General features: G+C 36.9%; 2 protein-coding genes across 2 annotated transcripts in view; both read right to left on the reverse strand.

Moving 5' to 3' along the window:
* The window catches only part of PDCL2 (phosducin like 2), a 47480-nt gene extending 42285 nt beyond the window's left edge, over nt 1–5195 (reverse strand). Inside the window, exon 1 of the mRNA XM_019928034.2 lies at nt 5038–5195. Within this exon, the coding sequence (XP_019783593.1) occupies nt 5038–5043 (6 nt within the window). The 5' untranslated portion in view covers nt 5044–5195. The remainder of the gene's footprint in view (nt 1–5037) is intronic.
* Nucleotides 5196–6435: 1240 nt separating this feature from the next.
* NMU (neuromedin U) overlaps nt 6436–22998 on the reverse strand; it is a 239055-nt gene continuing 222492 nt past the window's right edge. The window contains exons 10-16 of the mRNA XM_033857063.2: nt 20849–20908; nt 19399–19428; nt 19260–19310; nt 17600–17674; nt 14606–14659; nt 13970–14009; nt 6436–7047 (exon numbers count right to left, since the gene is read on the reverse strand). Coding sequence (XP_033712954.1) covers nt 13974–14009; nt 14606–14659; nt 17600–17674; nt 19260–19310; nt 19399–19428; nt 20849–20908 — 306 coding nt within the window. The 3' untranslated portion in view covers nt 6436–7047; nt 13970–13973. The remainder of the gene's footprint in view (nt 7048–13969; nt 14010–14605; nt 14660–17599; nt 17675–19259; nt 19311–19398; nt 19429–20848; nt 20909–22998) is intronic.

Raw genomic sequence — 22998 nt, forward strand, 5'->3', positions numbered from 1 at the left:
CATGTAAAAGTATGAGATTAGATCAATCCCTGACACCATACACAAAAATAAGCCCAAAATGGATTTAAGACCTAAATGTAAGGCCAGAAACTATCAAACTCTTAGAGGAAAACATAGGCAGAACACTCTATGACATAAATCACCGCAAGATCCTTTTTGACCCATGTCCTAGAGGAATGGAAATAAAAACAAAAATAAACAAATGGGACCTAATGAAACTTCAAAACTTTTGTACAGCAAAGGAAACCATAAACAAGACCAAAAGACAAGCCTCAGAATGGGAGAAAATATTTGCAAATGAAGCAACTGACAAATCTCCGAACTTTATAAGCAGGTCATGCAGCTCAATAACACAAAAACAAACAAGCCAATCCAAAAATGGGCAGAAGACCAAAATAGACATTTCTCCAAAGATGATATACAGACTGCCAACAAACACATTATAGAATGCTCAACATCATTAATTAGAGAAATGCAAATCAAAACTACAATGAGATATCATCTCACACCAGTCAGAATGGCCATCATCAAAAAATCTACAAACAATTAATGCTGGAGAGGGTGTGGAGAAAAGGGAACACTCTTGCACTGCTGGTGGGAATGTGAATTGGTACAGCCACTATGGAAAACAGTATGGAGGTTCCTTAAAAAACCGCAAATAAAACTACCATATGACCCAGCAATCCCACTACTGGGAACATACCCTGAGAAAACCATAGTTCAAAAAGAGTCATATACCAAAATGTTCATTGCAGCTCTATTTACAATAGCCCGGAGATGGAAACAACTTAAGTGCCCATCATCGGATGAATGGATAAAGAAGATGTGGCAGATATATACAATGGAATATTACTCAGCCATAAAAAGAAACGAAATTGAGTTATTTGTAGTGAGGTGGATGGACCTAGAGTCTGTCATACAGAGTGAAGTTAAGTCATAAAGAGAAAGACAAATACCGTATGCTAGCACATATATATGGAATATAGGGGGAAAAGTGTCATGAAGAACCTAGGGGTAATACAGGAATAAAGACACAGACCTACTAGAGACATAGGGACATAGGGACTAGAGACATACATAGGGACATATATACACTACCAAACGTAAAATAGATAGCTAGTGGGAAGCAGCCACATAGCACAGGGAGATCAGCTCAGTGGTTTGTGACCACCTAGAGGGGTGGGATAGGGAGGGTGGGAGGGAGGGAGACGCAAGAGGGAAGCGATGTAGGAACATATGTATATGTATAACTGATTCACTTTGTTATAAAGCGGAAACTAACACACCATTGTAAAGCAATTATACTCCAATAAAGATGTAAAAAAAAAAGAATTTCCATTTGTTTTATTACTGTTTCTATTTCTCTGTTATGATTCTCCAACTGTTAATTCATTTTCCTTTAAATCCTTGAATATATTTATAATAGCTGCTTTAAATTCTTCATTTGCTAATATCAACATCTGGATAGTGTCAGGATTTGTTTCCATTGCTTGCTTTGCTTTTGAATACGAGTCACATTTTGAATATGGCTTTTCATTCTTTTTCTTTTTGCTTATATAATTTTTATTGCATACTAGACATTCAGGACGATACATCATAGAAATTTATGATTTTTTTATGTTCCTCTAAAGTATGTTGATTTTCATACTTGAAGGCAGTTAACTTCGTTGGACTCAAACATCAAACTACCTCAGTTGAAATGGGCAGCAGCCAAAACCTCAGATCAGTTCAGTTCTTTGACCTTCTAATGGCTGCTTTTTGCCAGGCATCTTGGGACCTCCTATATATATATGGAGTTTGGCTGACAAATAAGGATTTGTGTGGATTTTATATGCAGAATTTAAGGATCATCCCTTCTGTGTTAATTTCCTTTCTGAGAGTTCCTCACGATTCTCCCACCACTCTACCAGCCCAGGATTTTGCCCTCCAACATCTCTATTAAAATGGCAGTTTTCTGCCACCCCATGCCATATGATTGTAAAACGCCCTCAACTATATCTAATCTTCTTTTAAACTATTGTGATAATTTTAAAATATATTCACAAATTCTTTCATGCACCTTTTTGAGAGTTGAAGCTTAACCCACTTCCATTGAGTATACGCTGAACCTGCTGTCTCACTTCTAATAAACTGAAAATATGATAGAAGTGACACTACGTGATTTCTAAGACCAAGCCACAAAAGGCACTGCTGCTGCTTTTTCCTCTCAGTCTCTCTCATCACTTGCTCTGGTGGGAAACCAGTTGCCGTGTTTTGAGGACACCCAATCAGCCTGTGTTAGTCTGCTTGGGATGCCATAACAGAATATCACAGACCAGGTGACTTAAATAGAAATTTATTTTCTCACAATTCTGGAGGCTGGAAGTCTAAGATCAAGGTGCCAGCAGGGTTGCTACTGGTGAGAACTCTTCTCCTAGTTTGCAGGAGGCCACCTTCTTGTTGTGTGCTCACATAGCCTTTCCTCTGTGTGTGTGCAAAGAGAGAGAGCATGCTCTAGTGTCTCTTCCTCTTCTTATAAGGACACTGATCCTATCAGCAACATTTTGTAGTTTTCAGTGTACAAGTCTCTTGCCTCCCTGTTTATGTTTATTCCTGAGTATTTTATTCTTTTTGATGCAATTATACATGGAATTGTTTTCTTAATTTCCTTTCTTATTATTCAGTGTAGTGTATAGAAATGTCTTCATCAAATTTTATGGTCACTTTTTACAGTCTCCTACTCTTTGAAGATAATTTCAATTTGGTCTTTCGTTTTTTTAAACATAATAAGCATAGTTATTTTATACCTGTTTCTGATCATTCAGATAACTGAAGTCTCTGCAAGTCTGTTTTTGTTGGTTCATACTCATAGTGCCCTGTTCCCTTGTGCCCTGTTCCCTTGTGCCCTGTTCCCTTGTACCCTGTTCCCTTGTGCCCTGTTCCCTTGGTTACTTTTGACTGATTTCTGCTTGATGTCCTTGAAAACTTATCTCCATGAATTCTAACATAAAGATGTCTTCCTGCACGAGGGTTTGCTATTTCTTCCAGGTATTTACGAGCACTACAGTATATAACTAATTTATATCAAATTCACAGTTTGAAGTTTGTTGGATCACCCAGACAATATGCCTTAGGTTGCAATCTATGTGAGAGCTCTCTTGAGCCACACCTTCTTGGGGATAGGTTGTACTGCTTTTCTTTTTCTCCCCTGCTCCACTAGGCATCAAGATGACCTTCCCTGAATTCCTCTAGACATGGGTTTATACCTGGTTCACACTCCTATTAGTTTCCCATGCTTTCATGGACCATACCCTTTGATTCCTCATCACCCAGTGATTACATCCGGGAAGAACTGCAGATTGCTAAGATGGCCTTGTGGTAAAACTGGCTTTAAAGCTCTGGAAATCCATTCACCTGCTTTTCCACTTTCCCTTTGATTTTGGTCTCATCGTTTACTATCACGTTATCTCTGATGCTTTTAAGGAGATAGGTTTTACATTCTAGCCAGCATTTTTACTTGTATTCAGCAGGAGAGTTGGTCCAAATAACTGAGCCCTCTATTATCAGAAAATCCAGCAGTCACCTTTTTAAAAAACCCTCCCTGCACTTTGCACCCCCTACCACCCTATCTCTCTTTTCTCCTTCCTACTCAGACTTCATAAAATAATTGTCTATATATGCTGTAACCACTTCCACCTCCCATTCACTCTTCAACCTACTCCAATTTGGCTTCTACCTCCAACAGCCCTTTCAAAACTGTTCTAAGCTCACCTATGAGCTCCACATTGTTATTTTCAATGGATTTTCATTGTATTTGATCTCTTAGGCAGAACTGGGGAGAGTGTGTCATTCTCTTCTTGTTAAAACACTCTTTCTTGATATTCATGATATCACATACTTATGGTTTTATTCATACCTCTCCGTGACTGCTCTTCCTTAACTGATCTGGGAGTTAGTTGCAATGGGAGTTAATAGTAAATGCTCTACACTCTGATCTTCCCTTCACTTTTAGAAATTATCTATGAAATTGTAATAAGAGAAGTAGAAATAGGCACCGCAATCTATTTGATAAAGGTATTATGGCATTTATCATGACAGTTATATCTGACTCTCTCTTATTCCCCCACAGTAAGCTCTTTCAGAACAAGTCCACAACTACACATAAGCACTGAATAAACTGGCTATTGAATAAATCAATGAATAAATAAATGAACAAAGATTAATATGCTGTCGTCTCTACTCTCAATTACATTTCAGCCTATTTCTTGAAGAGCAGACAAAAATCAGGAAAAATTTGCAATGTTTTTACATAGGGAATAAAATGCACTTGCTAGGAATCTATTATTAACACAAAAGGAATATCCTTTAAAATTATATGTAATTTGTGTTCAAAATATCCTAATAAATGATACAGCATAAACGATTTCCAAAATTAAATATGTAAAACTAGAAAAATCACAGTGGTTTTAATCTGAGATAGCAGGTGGGAAGAAGCTTTTCTGAAGTTGGAAATGAGAATTTTACTCTGATTAAAAAAAGGAAATAAAAGCACAGCCTTCTGCTTAATAATGCAGCTTTAGATAGAGGAGCAACCTTCTTACGAATTAATGGAAGTTTAACAGAGTTTTTGTGATCAGGTAGGAGAAACTCCAGGGACAGCTGGTCTTTCTCAAGACAGATGCGACTTATTAGGGTTTCCTCTCTGACCTTTTTAAAATGTAGTGGGGCAGGATACTTAAATTTAATTACACTTGGGCTAAAGCTGACGGTCTATTTCTTAAGTCAGAAATAGCGCAGCAGTAAGATTTCCAGGATATAGGTGTGAAACGCAATCCAAAGGCTTTCTCCAGCGACAAACGGAAGTCTTTCTTGAGTGTTGAAAAAACAGCGTTATCCTAGAGGTAATTTGAATTTCTCTCCAATCGTGACAGAGACGCAAGCTGAAAACAAATGTTAGAACCTAACCCCTGTAGGCCGCCCTCCCCATCGTGCTCATCCTCAGGCCCAGCCAGGGACCCCGCCGGGGTGTCCAGGCTCGCCGTAGGCTGCGACTCCCACCTGCATGGTGTTCCGCCTCGCCCCTCACACGCCGGTGTCGTCTAACTCCTGGCGGGGACTCCTGGCTCCGACGTCCCCTCGAAGCCACAGGGGAGCCCGCCGAGGTCCTAGCTGTTCCCACTGCCCACGGGGAGGGAGACGGGAGAACAAGGGCCTCTGACGCACGTGCGCCTGGCGCAGCTCTGTTGCCAGGCAACGCGGAGGCGTGGCCTAGGAGGTGGCTGTGGGTACTGACGCACCTGGTCTTGGGCATTTATCCCAAGCAGCGCCTCTTCCGTTCACGATACTGGTGCCGGCATTCCTCCCACCCTTCCCTCCACCACCTCCAAAATCACGCGTTGTTTCCGTGCCTCCGGCACCGTTCAATCCCTGAGTCCTGTCTTCATGGAGAAGTAACAAAATCCTGGGGAGAGAACTCTTCAGAGTAGAAGTTCTTAACGTGGAACCCATAGCCTATATTTGGATGGACTTCAGGGGGTGCCTAGCCCCAGCCCTCGGTGCACACATAATTGTGTTGTATGTGTAAATTTTGGGGGGTATTTAAGGACCAGAGCTTTCATCAGATTCTCAAATGGCTCTCTGCCACCACCTTAAAAACCCATTGCTTTAGGAGACAGAAGCTCAGACTTTAGGTAGGAAACCTAGGCAGTTTGGTTCCTTGGTGTTTAGTTGAAGGGAAGGGTGTTTACTGGGAGCTGCCAGGAACATGAGGAAAACATATGATGTTATTGCCAAATAAGGTTATACCCATGGTCACAAAGATGCGAAAAGATTTGGAAAAGAAGAAAAAGTGTTTTTAGTGACACAGTTTTAAACTTGGGCTCAGCACTGGACTACTCGGTCTGTAGTGCCCAGTTAATACAAATCGTACACTCCTAATAGCCTATATGTTTTGTTTTGTGTGTAAAATATTAATATTAAATATAAAATATTTTAAAACATCACACTATTTTTGTAACCATGTTTTGTTAAGTTTTCTTCTTTTTCTCATTCCCCTCCTCCTCCTCTCCCCTCCCCCCCTTCCTCCCTCATTCCCCTTCTACTCCTCCTCTTTCTTCTTCTTCTCCTTCTTCTTTTTAATAGCAGGGGAGCCCCCCAAAATGTAAGCGGCCCAAGTCTCTCTAGATTCCTGACAGGCCCTGGGAGCTGCTACTTGAATTAGCAGTCAACTCCCTTTCTTATTTTGACAATCTAAAATCCAGGCTAGTTGAATTACTGTGCATAGCACTAGCTAACACTGCCTATGCATTTAGAGCTTTAGAGCCCTTTTGTTACAGAATTAAGTCCTATAGACCCTGATCAGCCCCTAGCTGGGCAATGGCTCTCTGCCTTGGCGGGGGGAGGGTTCTTTTTCCATTCACATTCGAGCAGCCAAATAATGAAGCCAAAGCTGAGATCAACGCAGCACAAGCTTTATTCAGTGGCCAAAGAATGGAGAAGCAGGAACTAAGTTCACAGATCTACTTCTTGCCCACGTGTCCAGAGGGCTTTAATTTTAAAGAGTAAAGACAAAGGGAGGAGGAGTGAGGTTAATGATGGGGAGGCATATGCATTAGTCTCCTGGGGAAGAGGCAGAGTTTTTTTCCAAGGGAATGGAGTGCCACCCTTTTTTATCCTTTTTTGGTCCTTAATATCCAGTCTTGGCCACCAGTAGGTGTGTCATTTAATATGCAAATGTAGTAAAATCAGCATATAATGAGATTCAGGGTCTGTTGGAGGTCAGATCTGTCACCATCTTGGTCCTAGCTGGATCCATCTGGTTTTTGTTTGTTTGTTTGTAGCTTCCTTTTTTATTTCTGGACCCTTTAAAGATTTATGTTAACTCTTGCTAAAAGTGGGGGTTGGCAGGTTTTGAGCAAAGACCTGGAGCAGCTCTGGCAACATTCTCTGTCTCAAGTCTGCATCTCATCTAGGCAATTCATTTTTTTAAAGAAGACACTTTTTGTTCTCTTCTGCTCCTTCTTTCTCATGTTCTTCACGTGGGTTGACAAGAAGTGAAATTCAGGGATTCTGTTAGAAAAAGGCATAATTTAAGCTATAATCAGGGGTCATCATTAGTAAGACAAAGGCTTGTTAGGTACTCTGAACAATGTAAGAACTAATCCTATCCACACAGAGAGCCAGCCTTCTCTAATCCGCCAGCAACCGGCTGGTAGAGTAGGCTGTTATCCAAGAGGCCAGGTCAGAAGGGAAAATCCAGGGGAATCTGAAGGGAAAACCCAGGGGAACCTGAAGGGAGAGAATCTCAACATCCATATGAGGTTAATTGTGCCCACTAGACACTGATTTGATGTAAAAAGTTCACCCACTGTGTTCATGATTCTCTACCAGTAAGACTGCATTCTTTTTGGACAAGGCTGGTTGCCTTTCAGATGCTGCAAGGTGAAACAACTAGGTAACTAAGAACCTACTGTATAGCATAGGGAACTCTACTCAATACTCTGTAATGACCTATATGGGGTAAGAATCTAAAAGAGAGTGGATATATGTATATGTATAACTGACTCACTTTGCTGTACAGCAGAAACTAACACAACATTGTAAATCAACTATATTCCAATAAAAAAAAAGATAAACTTAATACTACTACTTGGTAGAAAAAGCTGGCCTCCTGTTATGTTAGTAGCAATAAGACATCTATTTTACAGTGTATATATCAGAACTTGTTTATTGGAATATTGGATGGATCATGGCCAAATCCTCCAACTAGTATAGTTTTAGTTGGTATTCATGTTCTAAGATTGTTAGCTATTTGGTATCCTGGTATTTTGTAAGAGCTGGTGATTTTGTCACTGAAGAAATCCAAATAGAATAAACTAAATTCGCTCATTAAAACTCAGTTCTACTGACTGCCTTTAATAAAAATATCAAAAGAGCATTGTATATGAGTACCATCAATAGCCTCAAGGATCTAAGGAACATAATTATTCACAGCTTTATTATACACTATCTATCATTACAACACTAAGAAAAAATATTTTAAGATGCTTTTTAAATTTTCAACAAATTAAACATTTCAATCTCAATCAACTTTTACTGAGAATGCTTACAACACAGGGATTCTCAAACATGTTAAACTTAGCAAGGATTGTTTTTCAGAAGAAAAAAATGTCAGTACATCTTGTATTCCATAGCATTGTTTCTGCAGAAAATAGTTGGCATTCTGTTAAAAAAAAATTGAATTTAGATTCAAGTATAAATGGGTATATGAATGCATGTATATAATGAGCATATATACAAGTCTATATACACTTCCTTTATATATAGACATTTCTATAAATATTTTGTCATGTATGATAAAATTGACATCTGAGGTATTTCTCAGCTATACTTCAATCTGCATATTTTTAATTATCATTTAATCTCTCTCTGATGAAATGCTTATTCTGTATGCCAGTATTTTCCAAAGTTTTACAAAAATTACTTAACTGTATAAAAGTAGTTTCCTAAAGCTCATTGATGCCAATAAGATTTATGAATATGTTGCATTTATTCCTCATGTATTTGTGACTAAATCATCCTATTTTATATCTAACCATAGTCTAAATAAATATAAGTCACCAGGAGAGAGTAAGATCTCAGATAATCAGATGAGAAAAACAAAGAAAAATAATTATTGAAGTGTTTCTCTATTGACAAGATAAAATGAAATCCTGAGTGAATTAGTATATGTGGGCCCTAATTTTGGAAACAATCCAAATAAAGCTATTTTTCTCAGTTTCAGAGAGAACTTTTTGCTAACATGATCAAATCATGGATTAAATTCCATTTCAGATTTATGAGCACTCTAACACTTAGTTTAGTGTTAAAATCAAACATTTTTTCCATTTAGTATTAAACTATTTTTTGTTCACATTTTATAAAATGCCTCAACATTTGTAATATTATAAAATACAGTTCTTTTCCATTAACTTTTTGTTCTTAGTTCCTTGAAACAAGAAAAATTAGGAATATGATTGTTCATATTCTTTTTTTAAAATAAATTTATTTATTTATTTTTGGCTGCGTTGGGTCTCTGTTGCTGCACACGGGCTTTCTCTAGTTGTGGCGAGCAGGGGCTACTCTTCGTTGTGGTGCACGGGCTTTTCATTGCAGTGGCTTCTCTTATTGCAGAGCACGGGCTCTAGGCACGTGGGCTTCAGTAGTTGTGGCACGCAGGCTTCAGTAGTTGTGGCTCACGGGCTGCAGAGCACAGGCTCAGTAATTGTGGCTCACGGGCTTAGCTGCTCTGCAGCATGTGGGATCTTATTGGACCAGGGCTCGAACCTGTGTCCCCTGCAATGGCAGGCAGATTCTTAACCACTGAGCCACCAGTGAAGCCCTGCTCATATTCTTGATGTGAACATAACAAGCCTTTGTTGAAACATGAGTTAATACCAAATATAGTTTAAAAATTCAAGTTCATAATTATGCCCCATGAGAACATAAAATTTTTTCTTCACTTTTCCAATATTTGTATCTTTTATTACTTTCTTGTCTGAGTTGGCTAATGCATAAGAACTATATGAAATAAAAGAGAACAGAGCATCCTTGTTTTGTTTCTGATGTTAATAGAAATACTCTAAAATGTTTTACTATCAAGTCTTCTACTGACTTTGTTTCAGACCATTATATAAATATTGTTAATAAAGATTCATCTCTTTCTACAGGATCTTCTTTGAAAACATTAGAAATTGACATGGAACTTCACTGAAAGCATCTACAGGCATACCTCAGAGATACTGCAGGTTCAGTTCCAGTGAATATCTCAATAAAGCAAGTCATACAAATTTTTTAGTCTCCTGGTGCATATAAAAGTTATGTTTACACTATACAATAGTTTATTAAGTGCACAGTAGCTTTATGTCTAAAAAGACCAATGCACATACCTCAATTTAAAAATACTTTATTGCTTAAAATTGCTAACCATCAACTGAGCCTTCAGAGATTCATAATCTCTTTGCTGGTGGAGGGTCTTGCCCAGATGTTAATGGCTGCTGAGGGATCAGGGTATTAGTCGCTGAAGGCTGGGGTGACTGTGACAATTTCTTAAAATAAGACAACAATGAAGTCTGCCACATTGATTGATTCTTCCTTTCAGGGACAATTTCTCTGATAGCATGCAATGCTGTTTGATGGCATTTTACTCATAGTAAAACTTCTTTCAAAATTGGAGTCAATCCTCTCAAACCCTGCTGCTGCTGCTGCTGCTTTTTTTTTTCTTTTAGGCTGCAGGATCTTAGTCTCCCACCAGGGATCGGACCTGCACTCCCTGCAGTGAAAGTGTGGAGTCTTAACCACTGGACCGTCACGGAAGTCCCCCTGCTGCTGCTTTATCAACTAAGTTTATGTAATATTCTAAATCTCTGTCATTGAAATTGTTGTCATTTCAACAATTTTTACAGCATCTTCACTGGTGTAGATTCCGTCTCAAGAAACCACTTTCTTTGCTCAGCCATAAGAAGCAACTGCTCATCTGTTAAAGTTTTATCATGAGATTATAGCAATTCAGTCACATCTTCAGGCTCCGCTTCTAATTCGAGTTCTCTTGCTATTTCTACCACATCTGTAGTTACTTCCTCCACTGAAGTCTTGAACCCTCAAAGTCATCCATGAGGTTTAGAATCAGCTCTTCCAAACTCCTGTTATTTTAACCTCTTCCTATGAATCAAAAATATTCTTAATGGTATCTAGAATGATGAACCCTTTCCGAAAGGTTTTCAATTTATTATACTTTGCCTAGATCCACTGGAGGAATCACTATCTATGGTAGCTATCACCTTACACAATGCATTTCTTAAATAATAAGACTTGAAGGAATTATTCCTTGATCCATGGGATGTTGTGTTAGGAGGCTTGAAAACAATCTCGCTGTACCTCTCCATCAGAGTGCCTGGATGACCAGATGCACTGTTAATGAGCAGTAATATTTTGAAAGGAATCTTTTTTTCTGAGCCGTAAGTCTCGATACTGGGCTTAAAATAGTCAATAAACTTTGTTGCATAAGATATGCTGTCATCTAGCTTTTGTTTTTCCATTTTTAGAGCACAGGCAGAGTAGATTCAACATAATTCTTCAGGGCCCTAGGGTTTTCTGAATGGTAAGTGAGCACTGGCTTCAACTTACAGTCACCAGCTGCGCTAGCTCCTAACAAGAGTCAGCTTGTCCTTCAAAGCTTTGAAACCAGGCAGTGACTCCTCTCTAGCTTTGGAAGTCCTAGATGGCATCTTCTTTCAATAGAAGGTGGTTTTGTCTACACTGAAAATCTGTTGTTCAGTGTAGCCACCTTCATTAATTATCTTAGCTAGATCTTCTGGATTCTGCTACAGCTTCTACATTAGCATTTACTGCTTCAACTTGAACTTTTACGCTACGAAGACAGCTTCTTTCCGTGAATCTCATGAAACAACCTCTACTAGCTTCAAACTTTTCTTCTGCAGCTTCCTCAGCTCTCTCAGCCTTCACAGAATTGAAGAGAGTTAGGACCTTGCTCTGGATTAGGCTTTGGCTCAAGGGAACATTGTGGCTGGTTTGATCTTTTATCCAGACCACTGAAATGTTCTCCATATCAGCAATAAGGCTACTTCAATTTCTTATTCACATGTTCACTGGAGTAGCGCTTTTAATATCCTTCAAGAACTTTTTCTTTGCATTCACAACTTGGCCGTTTGGCACAAGGGGCCTAGCTTTTGGCCTATCTCGGCTTTTGACATGCCTTCCTCACTAAGCGTAACCATTTCTAGCTTTCAATTTAAAATGAGAGACGTGTAACGCTTCCTTTTACTTGAGACCTTAGAGGCCATTGTAGGATTATTAATTGGCCTAATTTAAATATTTTTGTGTCTCAGGGAATAGGGAGGCCTGACGAGAGGGAGAGTGACCGTGGAATGGCTGGTCAGTGGAGCAGTCAGAACACACATATTTATCAATTAAGTGTGCCATCTTACATGGGCGTGGATCATGGCACCCCAAAACAATTTCAATCGTAACGTCAAAGATCACTGATCACAGATCAACATAACGAATATAATGATAATGAAAAAGTTTGAAATATTTTAAGAATTACCAAAATGAGACATAAGACACGAAATGAGCAAATGCTTTTGGAAAAAACAACACTGATAGAACTGCTCAACACAGGGTTGTCACAAACCTTCAAATTGTAAAAAACATAATATCTGTGAGGCACAATAAAGCAAAGCGCAATAAAATGGAGGTATGCCTGTACTGGGTTGATTGTATAATTTTTCTTTTAATTGTGAAAATATTTTCATAGACTCCCTGATATTGAACCATCTTAGTTGCTGGAATGAACTTCACTTCATGGGGTCATATAATTCTTTCAATGTATTGCTGAATACTATTTACTAATATTTCTTTTAAATGTTTGCATTGATATTTATAAACAGGATTGACCTACAGCTTCCTTTCTTATGCTAACTTTGTAAGGTTTTGGTATTAGTATTTGCTGACTTCATAAAAATATTTTGAAATTTTTCTTCCTTCTCTGAGCTAGAAAAATCCGAAATTCCTTGTCCTAGTACTCTTGAGGGGAGAGTTTCTAGATAACATTCTCGATTTTTTTTCCAAGGCCATCAGTATGCTTAGAATATTTTTTTCTTTTTTCTGAGGTCAATTTTGGTAGTGTCTACTGTTTTGTATATTCTCCATTTTATCTAGGTTTTCAAACTGATAGGCACAGAGATTTGAAAAGAACTCTTATGATTCCCATTTCTTCTGTATCTGTTTTAATTTCCCTCTTTTCATTTGTATTTTTGTATATTTATGGTTTCTTCTTTTCATTGATTAGGCTAGGAAAATTAGGATAGTTTATTTCATTTTTTATAAAGAATAAGATTTTTGGTTTATTTACCAATTGTTGTATTCTACTATTTTATAATTAATTTCATCTTTCATTTTATAATTTTCTTCCTCTGCTTTCCTGAGGTTCACCTTGTTGTTCTTTTTAACTTAATGACAAATTCCTAATTCACTCACTTTTTCTTGCTTGATAGTGTTTAAAGCCTTAAATTTTCCACTAAATATGGTTTTGTCAGAGTCCCATAAGTTTTAACGTGTAGTGTTTTCATTATCTTCATTTTCTAGATATTGTATAATTTTGGTGTTATCTTCTTTAGTTGGAAATAACGTGTTTTGATTTTCGTTTCTATGAGAAAATATTAAGAATTTTACATTCTTAAGCTAAATATGTATGTATTAAAGGGTTGAGATAAATTATATGAATGAAATATTTGCAAAAATATGTTCAGCATAGAATCTGCATTGAGGATTACATACAGTTAGTAGAATATAGTTTTATTTCTGTGGTGTAAATTTATCAATGTGCATTTGCATTTAATTTTAAAATTCATAGCCTAATAAGATATTAAGATTAACATATTTATTAAATGTGTAGGGCCATTCAATAGCTACTAAGTGTCTACTGTATCTCCAGCATTGAGGTGGAAACTCTGGGAGTCCCAAAGTAGAAGTCATGCTTTCATGTCTTTCCACATTTTCTTAGTTCTCTGGAAATGGTAAATCACAGCTCTTATAAAGAATCTTTGAATATAGGTCATTTGGAAGTCAGAAATGCATCCAGTCTGTAAGTTATGGCCCACTATTGTGGACACTGATTACCAAAATAAGAACATGATCCCTGACACATTCTACTTGCACAGTAAATGATGATTAGGTCAGTGTCTGCAAAACTGATGACAACTATTGTGACATAGTGTGAGGAATGCATGACATGGGCAAAGCAAATCTGGCCCTAAAATACTAGCATTTTACATCATATGAAGTCCTCACAGCCTCTATATTTGCAGTATTTATATAGAATATTAATGTACACATGCAATCAAATAATAGAAATAAACTGAGCATAGGTTAACTTGTGAAGATCTGAAAATGACAGAAATTTTCAAACTGGGTTGAATTGTGATGCACATACCATTTTAAATGTAACCTTCTGACCTTCTTCCATTGCGTGGCTGGAAAATAATAAGTGAGAAACAAATCAATGTAACTAAGGAGAGAAGTTAATTTTCATAGAAAGCAGCCTAATGATCTCGTTGAGTGGTATTATTTCTTCCTTATCTATATCTGTTATTTTCCTCCTTCTTTCAGTCCATTCTCCTCCAATTTATTGTTAGAATTAGTTTCCAAAATGCAAATCTTACCATGTAGCTCTCCTTAGACTTTATAATAAAGTTGTAATTGCTTAGCTAAATATTTCATTGGCTAATATTTCTTTAGCTAAATATTTCATTAGAACTTAAAGAGTAATACATCTTTCAGACACTCATTTCCTACATGAAATGTTATGGAACTAAACTGTGAAATAGGTGAATGTCATTTGGGGTATTTACAAACATGAATAGTGGATTAGAGAAGAGATCAGAGATGCCATGATATTAAGGCAATAAGGTGGCGACAGAAGTGAATCTCAGACTGTAACACTTGCTGTCAAATATCTTTAGATAAACTATAAAACTTAATTAAAACTTATGAGTTAATGTAAAGAAATGCACAGTGAAAGCATTTTTCAATGTTGATTGATTTTTTAAAAAATATAGTATGTGCATACCCTGAATAAAAAGAATCCTCTACTTTGGTCTATAATAGGACCATGGAATTCTTCCTGGAAGAGAAAATGAGGGCATTACAAATCAAACAACAGTAAAAGTAAGTGCAAATGCTTCTTGAGAGTATAGTTATTTTCAGCTATCATAATTAAACAATGAGGGAATCAAGGACTTGAGTATATAATTCATATCAATAAGTAATTTTTGTATCTCTACTGGAAGAATTTTCAGTGATACTAGCAATATCATCAGCGTGTTGTATTTTAAGGTAATTTCCTTATTAGTCTAACAGATACTATTTTCATGAAATTTGTCAGTTGTACATATATTCATCAATAAGTAGGCAGAGGACATTTCATAGATAATTAACTATATTTAAAATCTCCCCTCAGTAGTTTGTTAGAATGAAATGATTTCTTTACAATACATATTGTATGTGCTAACACATGAACAGGCAAAAATATAAAACAGAATTGTGTCATAGCTAAAATACATAATATATCTATAGAAATTTAAATTGAAATTGAGGGACAAATTTGGTAAACTATATTTATTCAATGAGACTTCAGAAGAGATTTTTCCCAATAAAATTATATTAACAGAAATGGTAATGAAAAAAAAACCAAATAGGAACAAACTGATTATTCATAATGCATGTATTTTGAAGTGTTTCTTTTCTCAAAATATTTCATTTCAAAGTTAATGGAAAAAAATATTTAACATTTTATGATTTCCATAAAGTTGTTTCTTATAGCTTCCTATTTTCAATAGCAAGTTATAAAAGTATCAGGACAGCAATTATATGAAATTTGTCATCAAGACCTTTTTCAAGTATTCCATAATATAAGTACAATCACATTTTTAGATTCTAAGAAATGGCCCTGACATCTATTAAAATTCTAAAATCCCTTCTTTACAACAAATGTATCTTAAATTCTCAACATTCTATATCTAATTCTCATCCTGATTATTAAATGCCCCCAAATTACTTTAAAGATTGAAATTTTTAATATTTAAAAATGTACACATAAGAACTTTATATGGTTATATAAGAACAGCTGTGTTTTTTATATTACACAGAAAAAAAGAAAAGTGGGACAGATGTAACTTAAAATGTGCCCAAATTTAAAAATTTCAAACTCAAACATACAGGTCTTTTTAGTCTTATTGGAGATAGAACAGTATATAAAAGAATTTGGGTGGTAGAGCTGAAAAACATGTGGGGATGGAAGTGAGGATGTCTAGCAAAGAACATGTAAGAAAAGGGTTTGAATGCACTAAAATCTGAAAACTCATTTTATTTAAGAACCCAAAATATTTCACTATCAAAAATATGGTTTAAAATTAGGTGACTTAGGCCCAGCAAAATTAATACTTTACTGTAATTTTCTAAAATTCATGTTTTACATTTTTTTCTCTTAGAGATTCCTAGAAAACCTGGCTTGCTGCAAATTACTTTTAAGAGCTATCATTTGTCCAACAAGATATTACTACTAAGTCAGAGTTCACACTTCTATATAGTTATCTGTAAATATAGATAGTCTCACTCAAGGTGGAATATTTAGATAAAGTACCAAACCGCCCACAATACTGAGTAGCTTTGATTTTGCAAATACTAACACTGAAGTGTTGTAGTAAACTAATAACTTGCTGGTGTATTTTAAGAAACTGGATCTTTAAATTGAAATCTTACACTATTCATAAGTCGGGAAGACACTTCAGAACGTAAAAGTTAATTCAAAAAAGCATATATTACTTCTAGAAAGTTTGATGAAAACTGATTTGATTTTTTTCATATTGGAAATTCTAAAATTTTAAGGGGCTACTACAGTTCCTCTTACATTTCTCATTAACGTTGGCAGCAGTATTGTCTTCCATGATGGAAGCTTAGTTCAACGATGTGAAGGATTTAGGGAGGAAATAGTGATCATAAAAATAAATTTTGATGAATTTATTTGCCTAAACTGTATGTGTTTTTAAAAGTATTTGCAAACTTTTGGTAGTAGAATAAAATTAATATGGTATTTAAATTAAGAAAAAGTTTAACAGTAAAATAATAGAAATATTCAAGATTAGACTACAAAGGAAACAGCATAGTGAAAAAAAAATATTTGCCTAGACTGGAAGTCAAGAGATTGTTATAATCTCTAATCCCACTTACTACTATGATCTTGGGAAACTCCTTTAACTATTCTGAGTTGTGTTCCTTTTTATAAACTGGGGATAACAATACTTGTTAAGTGCCAACAGAGTTGTCAAAAGAATAAAATGAGATCCTATAAGACTAAAAATTATAAGGCATTCCAACAATGTAAGGCATTACTTAAAAATAATGCCTAGAAACTTTCATCATTGAAAGAGTTAGGATTCTTTTCAAAGGACAATAAAAATGCCACAGTTTCTAGTTTAAAATGTGTTAACTCATTTATGTTCCTCTTAGTTATGTTCATCTTAAACACAGACACTGAGTTTGGGCCATATTTTTGTTAACTGTGGAAAAAACTAAATACCTACGTTTAATGTCTTATATATTTATAATACTTCATGAGCCTTACTCTTGTTAATGCTTTAATACCTGGATAGAAAGCTTGTCATTCCAGCCATCTGCCGACCTGTACACAGAGGGGCAGTAAATGGTCCTTGATCTTTTCTCCTATTCCTATCTAATGACTAGGCACACTGCCATGTCCTTTCTTAAACCAAAAATGAATAGGTTTCCTCACTGGGAGGGGCACGGCCCTTGGAAGGAAGTCTAATCCCGGTTTTCCTCACTGCCCACAACCTGGCTTAGAAGGGACATATAATGGGGAGGAGGACAGTTCTCTTCTTCCTGAGTGTGAAAACACTTCTGCGAACAGATGCTCTTCTGTAGGCTACCTGGGTGTTACATGAGGCTTACCCAGAAGAAGATCTTATAAACCACCACCACAGAGAATGAACAGAAAGGGCTGCCACACACAGAGTGGCGAAGCAAGCATGCAGTTTTTGTTACATACGTCCACTTTGAACCTCTTCATTCTTCTCTCATGCAGTTGTGGAACGAGCTGCAGCAGCGGATGCAGGACAGATGACTGAGAGACATGAACACACACACGTGATGAGCACAGAGGTTTCTCAGCATTGGGCATAAAGACGGCTTCCTATTTGTTTTTGTTTTTACCCACCATCCTTGCTCCAGACAAAAAAGAACAAGAAAGATGTGACGTAAGACAGTCCTTTGTGAGCATTTCAAAGAGCTGTGGAGAATAACCAAGAGATGGAAAAAAAGTTCCAGTTTTATGCTGGGACCTTGGTCATTCTATTGACGATGCTCTTTCCTGAGGGCCTGAGTGCCATCTGCAGCAGCCAACAAGAACACCCACCTGCATCTTTGAGAAGCAAAAAAGCTGTCTGTCTGTTTCCAGACTTACTCAGAATGATTTGGGACACATGAAACCAACTCTGTGAGAATCAGTTTTCCATCATGAACATTTTTATCTGGAAGATTATACTGTACACACATCTAGTAACCTTCTTTATAAAATATATATTTCATTTAAATTGAACATGTGGAACAGTACAACAGGAGACACAAAAAAATGGCAATGTGTCATTGCTAGTGAAAAATGTGACTAAGATGCATTTTCTCAAGATGTAAAGATGCCGAGCAGAAGAAAATGAAAGCACATTTGAGACATGCGGCTACCTGATAACAGTTTCATTTGAAAGGCATGACTTCAATTGAACCTTCTCACAAATATTAAATTCATTCATCAAATGGACTACTATAAGCCCCATAGAGTGGTTATTTGTTAATCAATTCAACTCCTATTTCATTTGAAGCCAGTATAACCTAACTTTCAACTCCTCACATGTAAGAATATTCAACAGGATAAACATTTAAAACTGAGTTTATGGTTACAGTTACTTTCCCACAGGTAAACACATGTTTAAAATATACTATGCTCCTCGTTTCATAAATTGGTCCATGGTAGTGAGTCACAAGCTTAGAAAGAATATTATAGTCAAGTAATTATTAAGTATTCTAGATTGAAACACCAAAGTAGATTGGTTAGCATTTTAAAAATCCATGCATACAAAAAGAAAAACTACCACTAAAACTACACAATTTAGAAGTAAAATGAATTCAAGTTATTGGTATCTGGCTAATCTTAGAGAGTAAATTCTCAAATTAAGTGCCTAGTTACAAATAAGGAGCTCTTAGGAATACAAGTGGTATTTCTAGTTATATTTAAATACATTTTTGACAATCATCTTTTAAAATAATTCTTAAAATGACTTTGCATAAGTCTGTTTTTCCCTTGCACTAATCACCATCTAAAACAATATGTTTTATTTAATCATTTGCTTTTCTTTCCTCTAAAATGTAAGTTGCATGACATTTACTGCTATATTTCTAGTACCTAGACTTGTGCTTGGCACATAGTAGATACCCAGTAAATAATTGTTGAATGAATAATTGAATGAATTTAATATACTTGTAGTTATTGAGATATAAAATAAATGTATAATAAATATTGAATTCCATTTGTTCACCCACATGTAAACTTTTAAAGAAAAAAACATGAATTTTGATCTACTCTATTAAGATAAACTGCAAAAACAGGTTTAAAAAAATACTAGTGATTACTAATAAGAAGTAATTCTACAACTTACCACAGCATTTGAATTGGCCAACTTTTGTGTCTTCGAATAATGAAATAAGAACTGTTAAAAAAATAGTGAGCTTTACTATAGATAATTAGTGGTTTCCTTGATTATTTTCTAATGTATATATTTATGGAAATAACCTTACCCTTTTGGTATTATCTTTTTCATCTGTTTCCTATTGAAAAGAGAGATATAGAAATGTCATTATATTATATTAGAAAATCGTAATATGTATAATATAAATGTATAGCTTAAAATTTATAATTTATTATAAGATTATATTATATAATTTTTAAAATATATGACACATATGTTATACATAAAACATAAGACTGCAATTGGTTAAGCATATATTACCCTAAAAATAAATGGGCAATTAATCCAAAGCTTTATAAATAAAAGTATGTTTATAAATAAAAGTATGAACAAAGATCTTCACTACAGCATTATTCATAAGAGTGAATAACTAGAAACATCCTAAATGTTCAGTAGTGGTGGAATAGGAAATAGTGATATGATCACATGATAGAAAATTCAGGGAAAAAGACTAGAAGGAATCACATCAAAATATTTGTAGTTGTTATCATGAAAGAACAAGATTATCAGTTATTTTTGCTTTCTTCCATAAACTTTTTTATAGTCCTCTCTCCCTACAAAAATCTGTCTTTAAGGACAAGACATATCATTCCTTTTTTGTTGTTCTTTTTTTTCTCATTTGCTTTTAAAATAAATAGAAACTCATGGATAAACACCATTGCCATTTATTTTCTCTTAATTAGGAAAAAACTCAATTAAGTGTTTTGGAAAATGTCACTATTAAAAACATTGGGAAAAATACAGTTGTAAACACTTATTTAGTTTAAGAAAACATTTATGCTTTAAAAATATCAAGTTTTCTTTGAATTACCGTATGTGAAAGTCATGGAAGTCAGACCAAACCTGTGATCATAGGTTAAACTGCTAATGAAAAATACATTCTAAATCTAAGGCTCTTATCCTTAATAAGGTAATTTTAAAATTACTTTACCTATAAGATACAGAACATAACTGAGGTATGGTACCTCATGCCACTTTTCAAGTTCCCATTGCCTCACTTTGGGACAAAAAGTTCTCACACAAGAATCAAATAATAATTTTAATAAAAACCGAGACATCACAGTAAGAATATAATTTTCAAACCGACATTGACAATATAGTTTGCTTTTTTTGCATTCTTAATGTCCTCTCTGACAAAGTACACTGTCCTAACCTCTGGGCTTAGAAAAATGCATCTGTTCTCCAATTGTAGTATGATTCAAGAAGAGAGAAAGAGCCAAAATGACCTCAAATTTCCCTCATCAGAACTAGAACACATCTTATACTTGAAGGGGACATACCATTTTCCAATTAGATGACTGCAAACTCCATTAATATAACCCTAAATTCTCAGGCATCAAAGAAACTGAAGTATTTGCTTCTTATCCAAAGTCAATTTATGCTCTTCTAGTTCCTCTTGGCATGCTTCCTAAATTGGGTATATTTTCTTCCAGGAGGAAATCCAAGATACCACTGAGCAATTTTTTTTGCCTACAAATTAAACACTATTTGAACCTTACCTGGGGCTTTGGTAGAGTCCCCATAATTATGAAGCAAAGCTCCTCCAATGCATTGGATGCCTAATGGAAATGGGAAGATATATAGGCCATGCTTCTGCGTTATCATCATTTGCATAGAAGAGATAACCATAAAATGTTAGGATCACAAGGACATTCCAACCGTTAGGAGAACCACTGACCGAAACTGCCCGCCCTGGCCAGGCACCACAGTAACCACTTGCATGAGTTATCTTACAACAGGAGGTCCTGGTAAGAATGTGGAACTAACAAGCTAGTACAAACCGGAAGAATTCAGGAAAGGTCAAAAGGAGAGAAGAGACTCCAGTCCATATGTTACTGAGTCCAAGCTCGCTCCGCTTGCCGCACAACAGGCCAATAAATCGGAGACGAGGTGTTGAGGCAAGGAATACGACTTTATTTGGAAAGCTGGCAGACTAATGTCTCAAAATAAGCATCTTATCGTGGTTTGGATGCCAGTTTCTTTTATAGCACAGGGGAGGAGATTAGGAAGTAAAAAGGCCATACGTTTTGCAATAACCCCTGGAATGGCCAGCCTGACGGAGGGGATGTGTTAATTTCTTCTTTCTTGCAGCCATCCACAGGTGGACAGGGTCTGGATGTTTCCCTGAACAAAGGCACTTTGGTTTAACATTCAGGCAGAGGGGCAGGGTTCCCCGAGGCAGGCCATTATGTAGAGACAACATCCTTTTATTGAACAAAAGCAATGGGAAGCAAAGGTTAAAGTAAAACAAACAGATCCAACATGTAGTCAGATTTGGCTTTTCCCTGTTACACATATGTCCTACCAACCTCCCAGTATCCTTCTCGCTGGAATCCATCTCGGCTGAGTGATGCGCGCGCCACCAGGAAGGACCCTGAGTCGGAGTGATTGGCCAGAGATAACCCGGAAACTAGCCCCATTACCATAAAACCCGAGACTGCAAGCCATGTGGCAGAACAGTTCTCCTGGTTCCTTTACCCAGCTGCTCTCCGCCCGGGCTCCCCTTCCCAATAAAGTCTCTTGCTTTGTCAGCACATGTGTTTCCTCGGACAATTCATTTACGAGTGTTAGACAAGAGCCCACTCTCGGGCCCTGGAAGGGGTCCCCCTTCCTGAAACACAACTACACCAAATAGAATCCTTGTGGCCCACTGACACTCTGTTGGAATCCCTCGATTTCTCTCATGACAAAAACTTGGCTCCTAAAAGTAAAACCTTCCTTCCAAAGAGGAAAAAAAAAAAGTTACATATTGTCTATATGCACTGATTAAGGCTTCCACTGTGGGTCCAGATACAAAATTCTCAGTATTGGGGGCTTCCTTGGTGGCGCAGTGGTTGAGAGTCCGCCTGCCGATGCAGGGGACACGGGTTCGTGCCCTGGTCTGGGAAGATCCCACATGCCGCGGAGCGGCTGGGCCCGTGAGCCATGGCCGCTGAGCCTGCGCGTCCGGAGCCTGTGCTCCGCAACGGGAGAGGCCACAACAGTGAGAGGCCCACACACGCCCCCCCTCAAAAAAAAAAAAAAATTCTCAGTATTTGCTAAAATTCTATGAAATTCTGTGACTTAGAGTAACTAAGGCAGTGCCAAAAAAAGGATTATTCTTCCCACCTTGCAGCAAAGTCTGAATCTACATGCCAAAGTGGTGAGCCTTGCTGAATAGTACTCATTACTGGCTAATTTGAAAATCCTTCAATTGCTCGCAAACAATGGGAGTTTGGAGGAGAAGAAGCCGTGTATGGTGCACCTGAGTTCCCACCCTTCCAGGCTGCTGACTGCATACCCCAGGGTCAGGTTTTTCAAAGCACCTGAGCACAGAAGCAGGGCAGGGCTCTTGTGGTTTGCAGCCAGCTGGGTGTGGTGAGGTGGAGCCCAACTGGACAAGCAGGGGCGAAACCCACCTTGCACAGAATTCAGCATGGTCACACCAGGAGTAATTGATTACTTAATAAATACATATGGGAAATAATGAGGAGCTGAAACCGTGTAGGAGTGGGGTAGGGCTGTGGAGTTGAGCGGCCTGCAACTCCAGAGCAGTGCAAATTCCATTTCTCCTCTTTATTAGCTGTGTGACCTTGGGCGGGTTACCTAACCTCTCTAAACTTCAGTTCCTGCAGCCGTAAATCGGGGGTGACAACATCAACGCAGAATT

This window comes from Tursiops truncatus, chromosome 5, assembly GCF_011762595.2.
Source record: "Tursiops truncatus isolate mTurTru1 chromosome 5, mTurTru1.mat.Y, whole genome shotgun sequence".
Lineage (NCBI taxonomy): Eukaryota > Metazoa > Chordata > Mammalia > Artiodactyla > Delphinidae > Tursiops > Tursiops truncatus.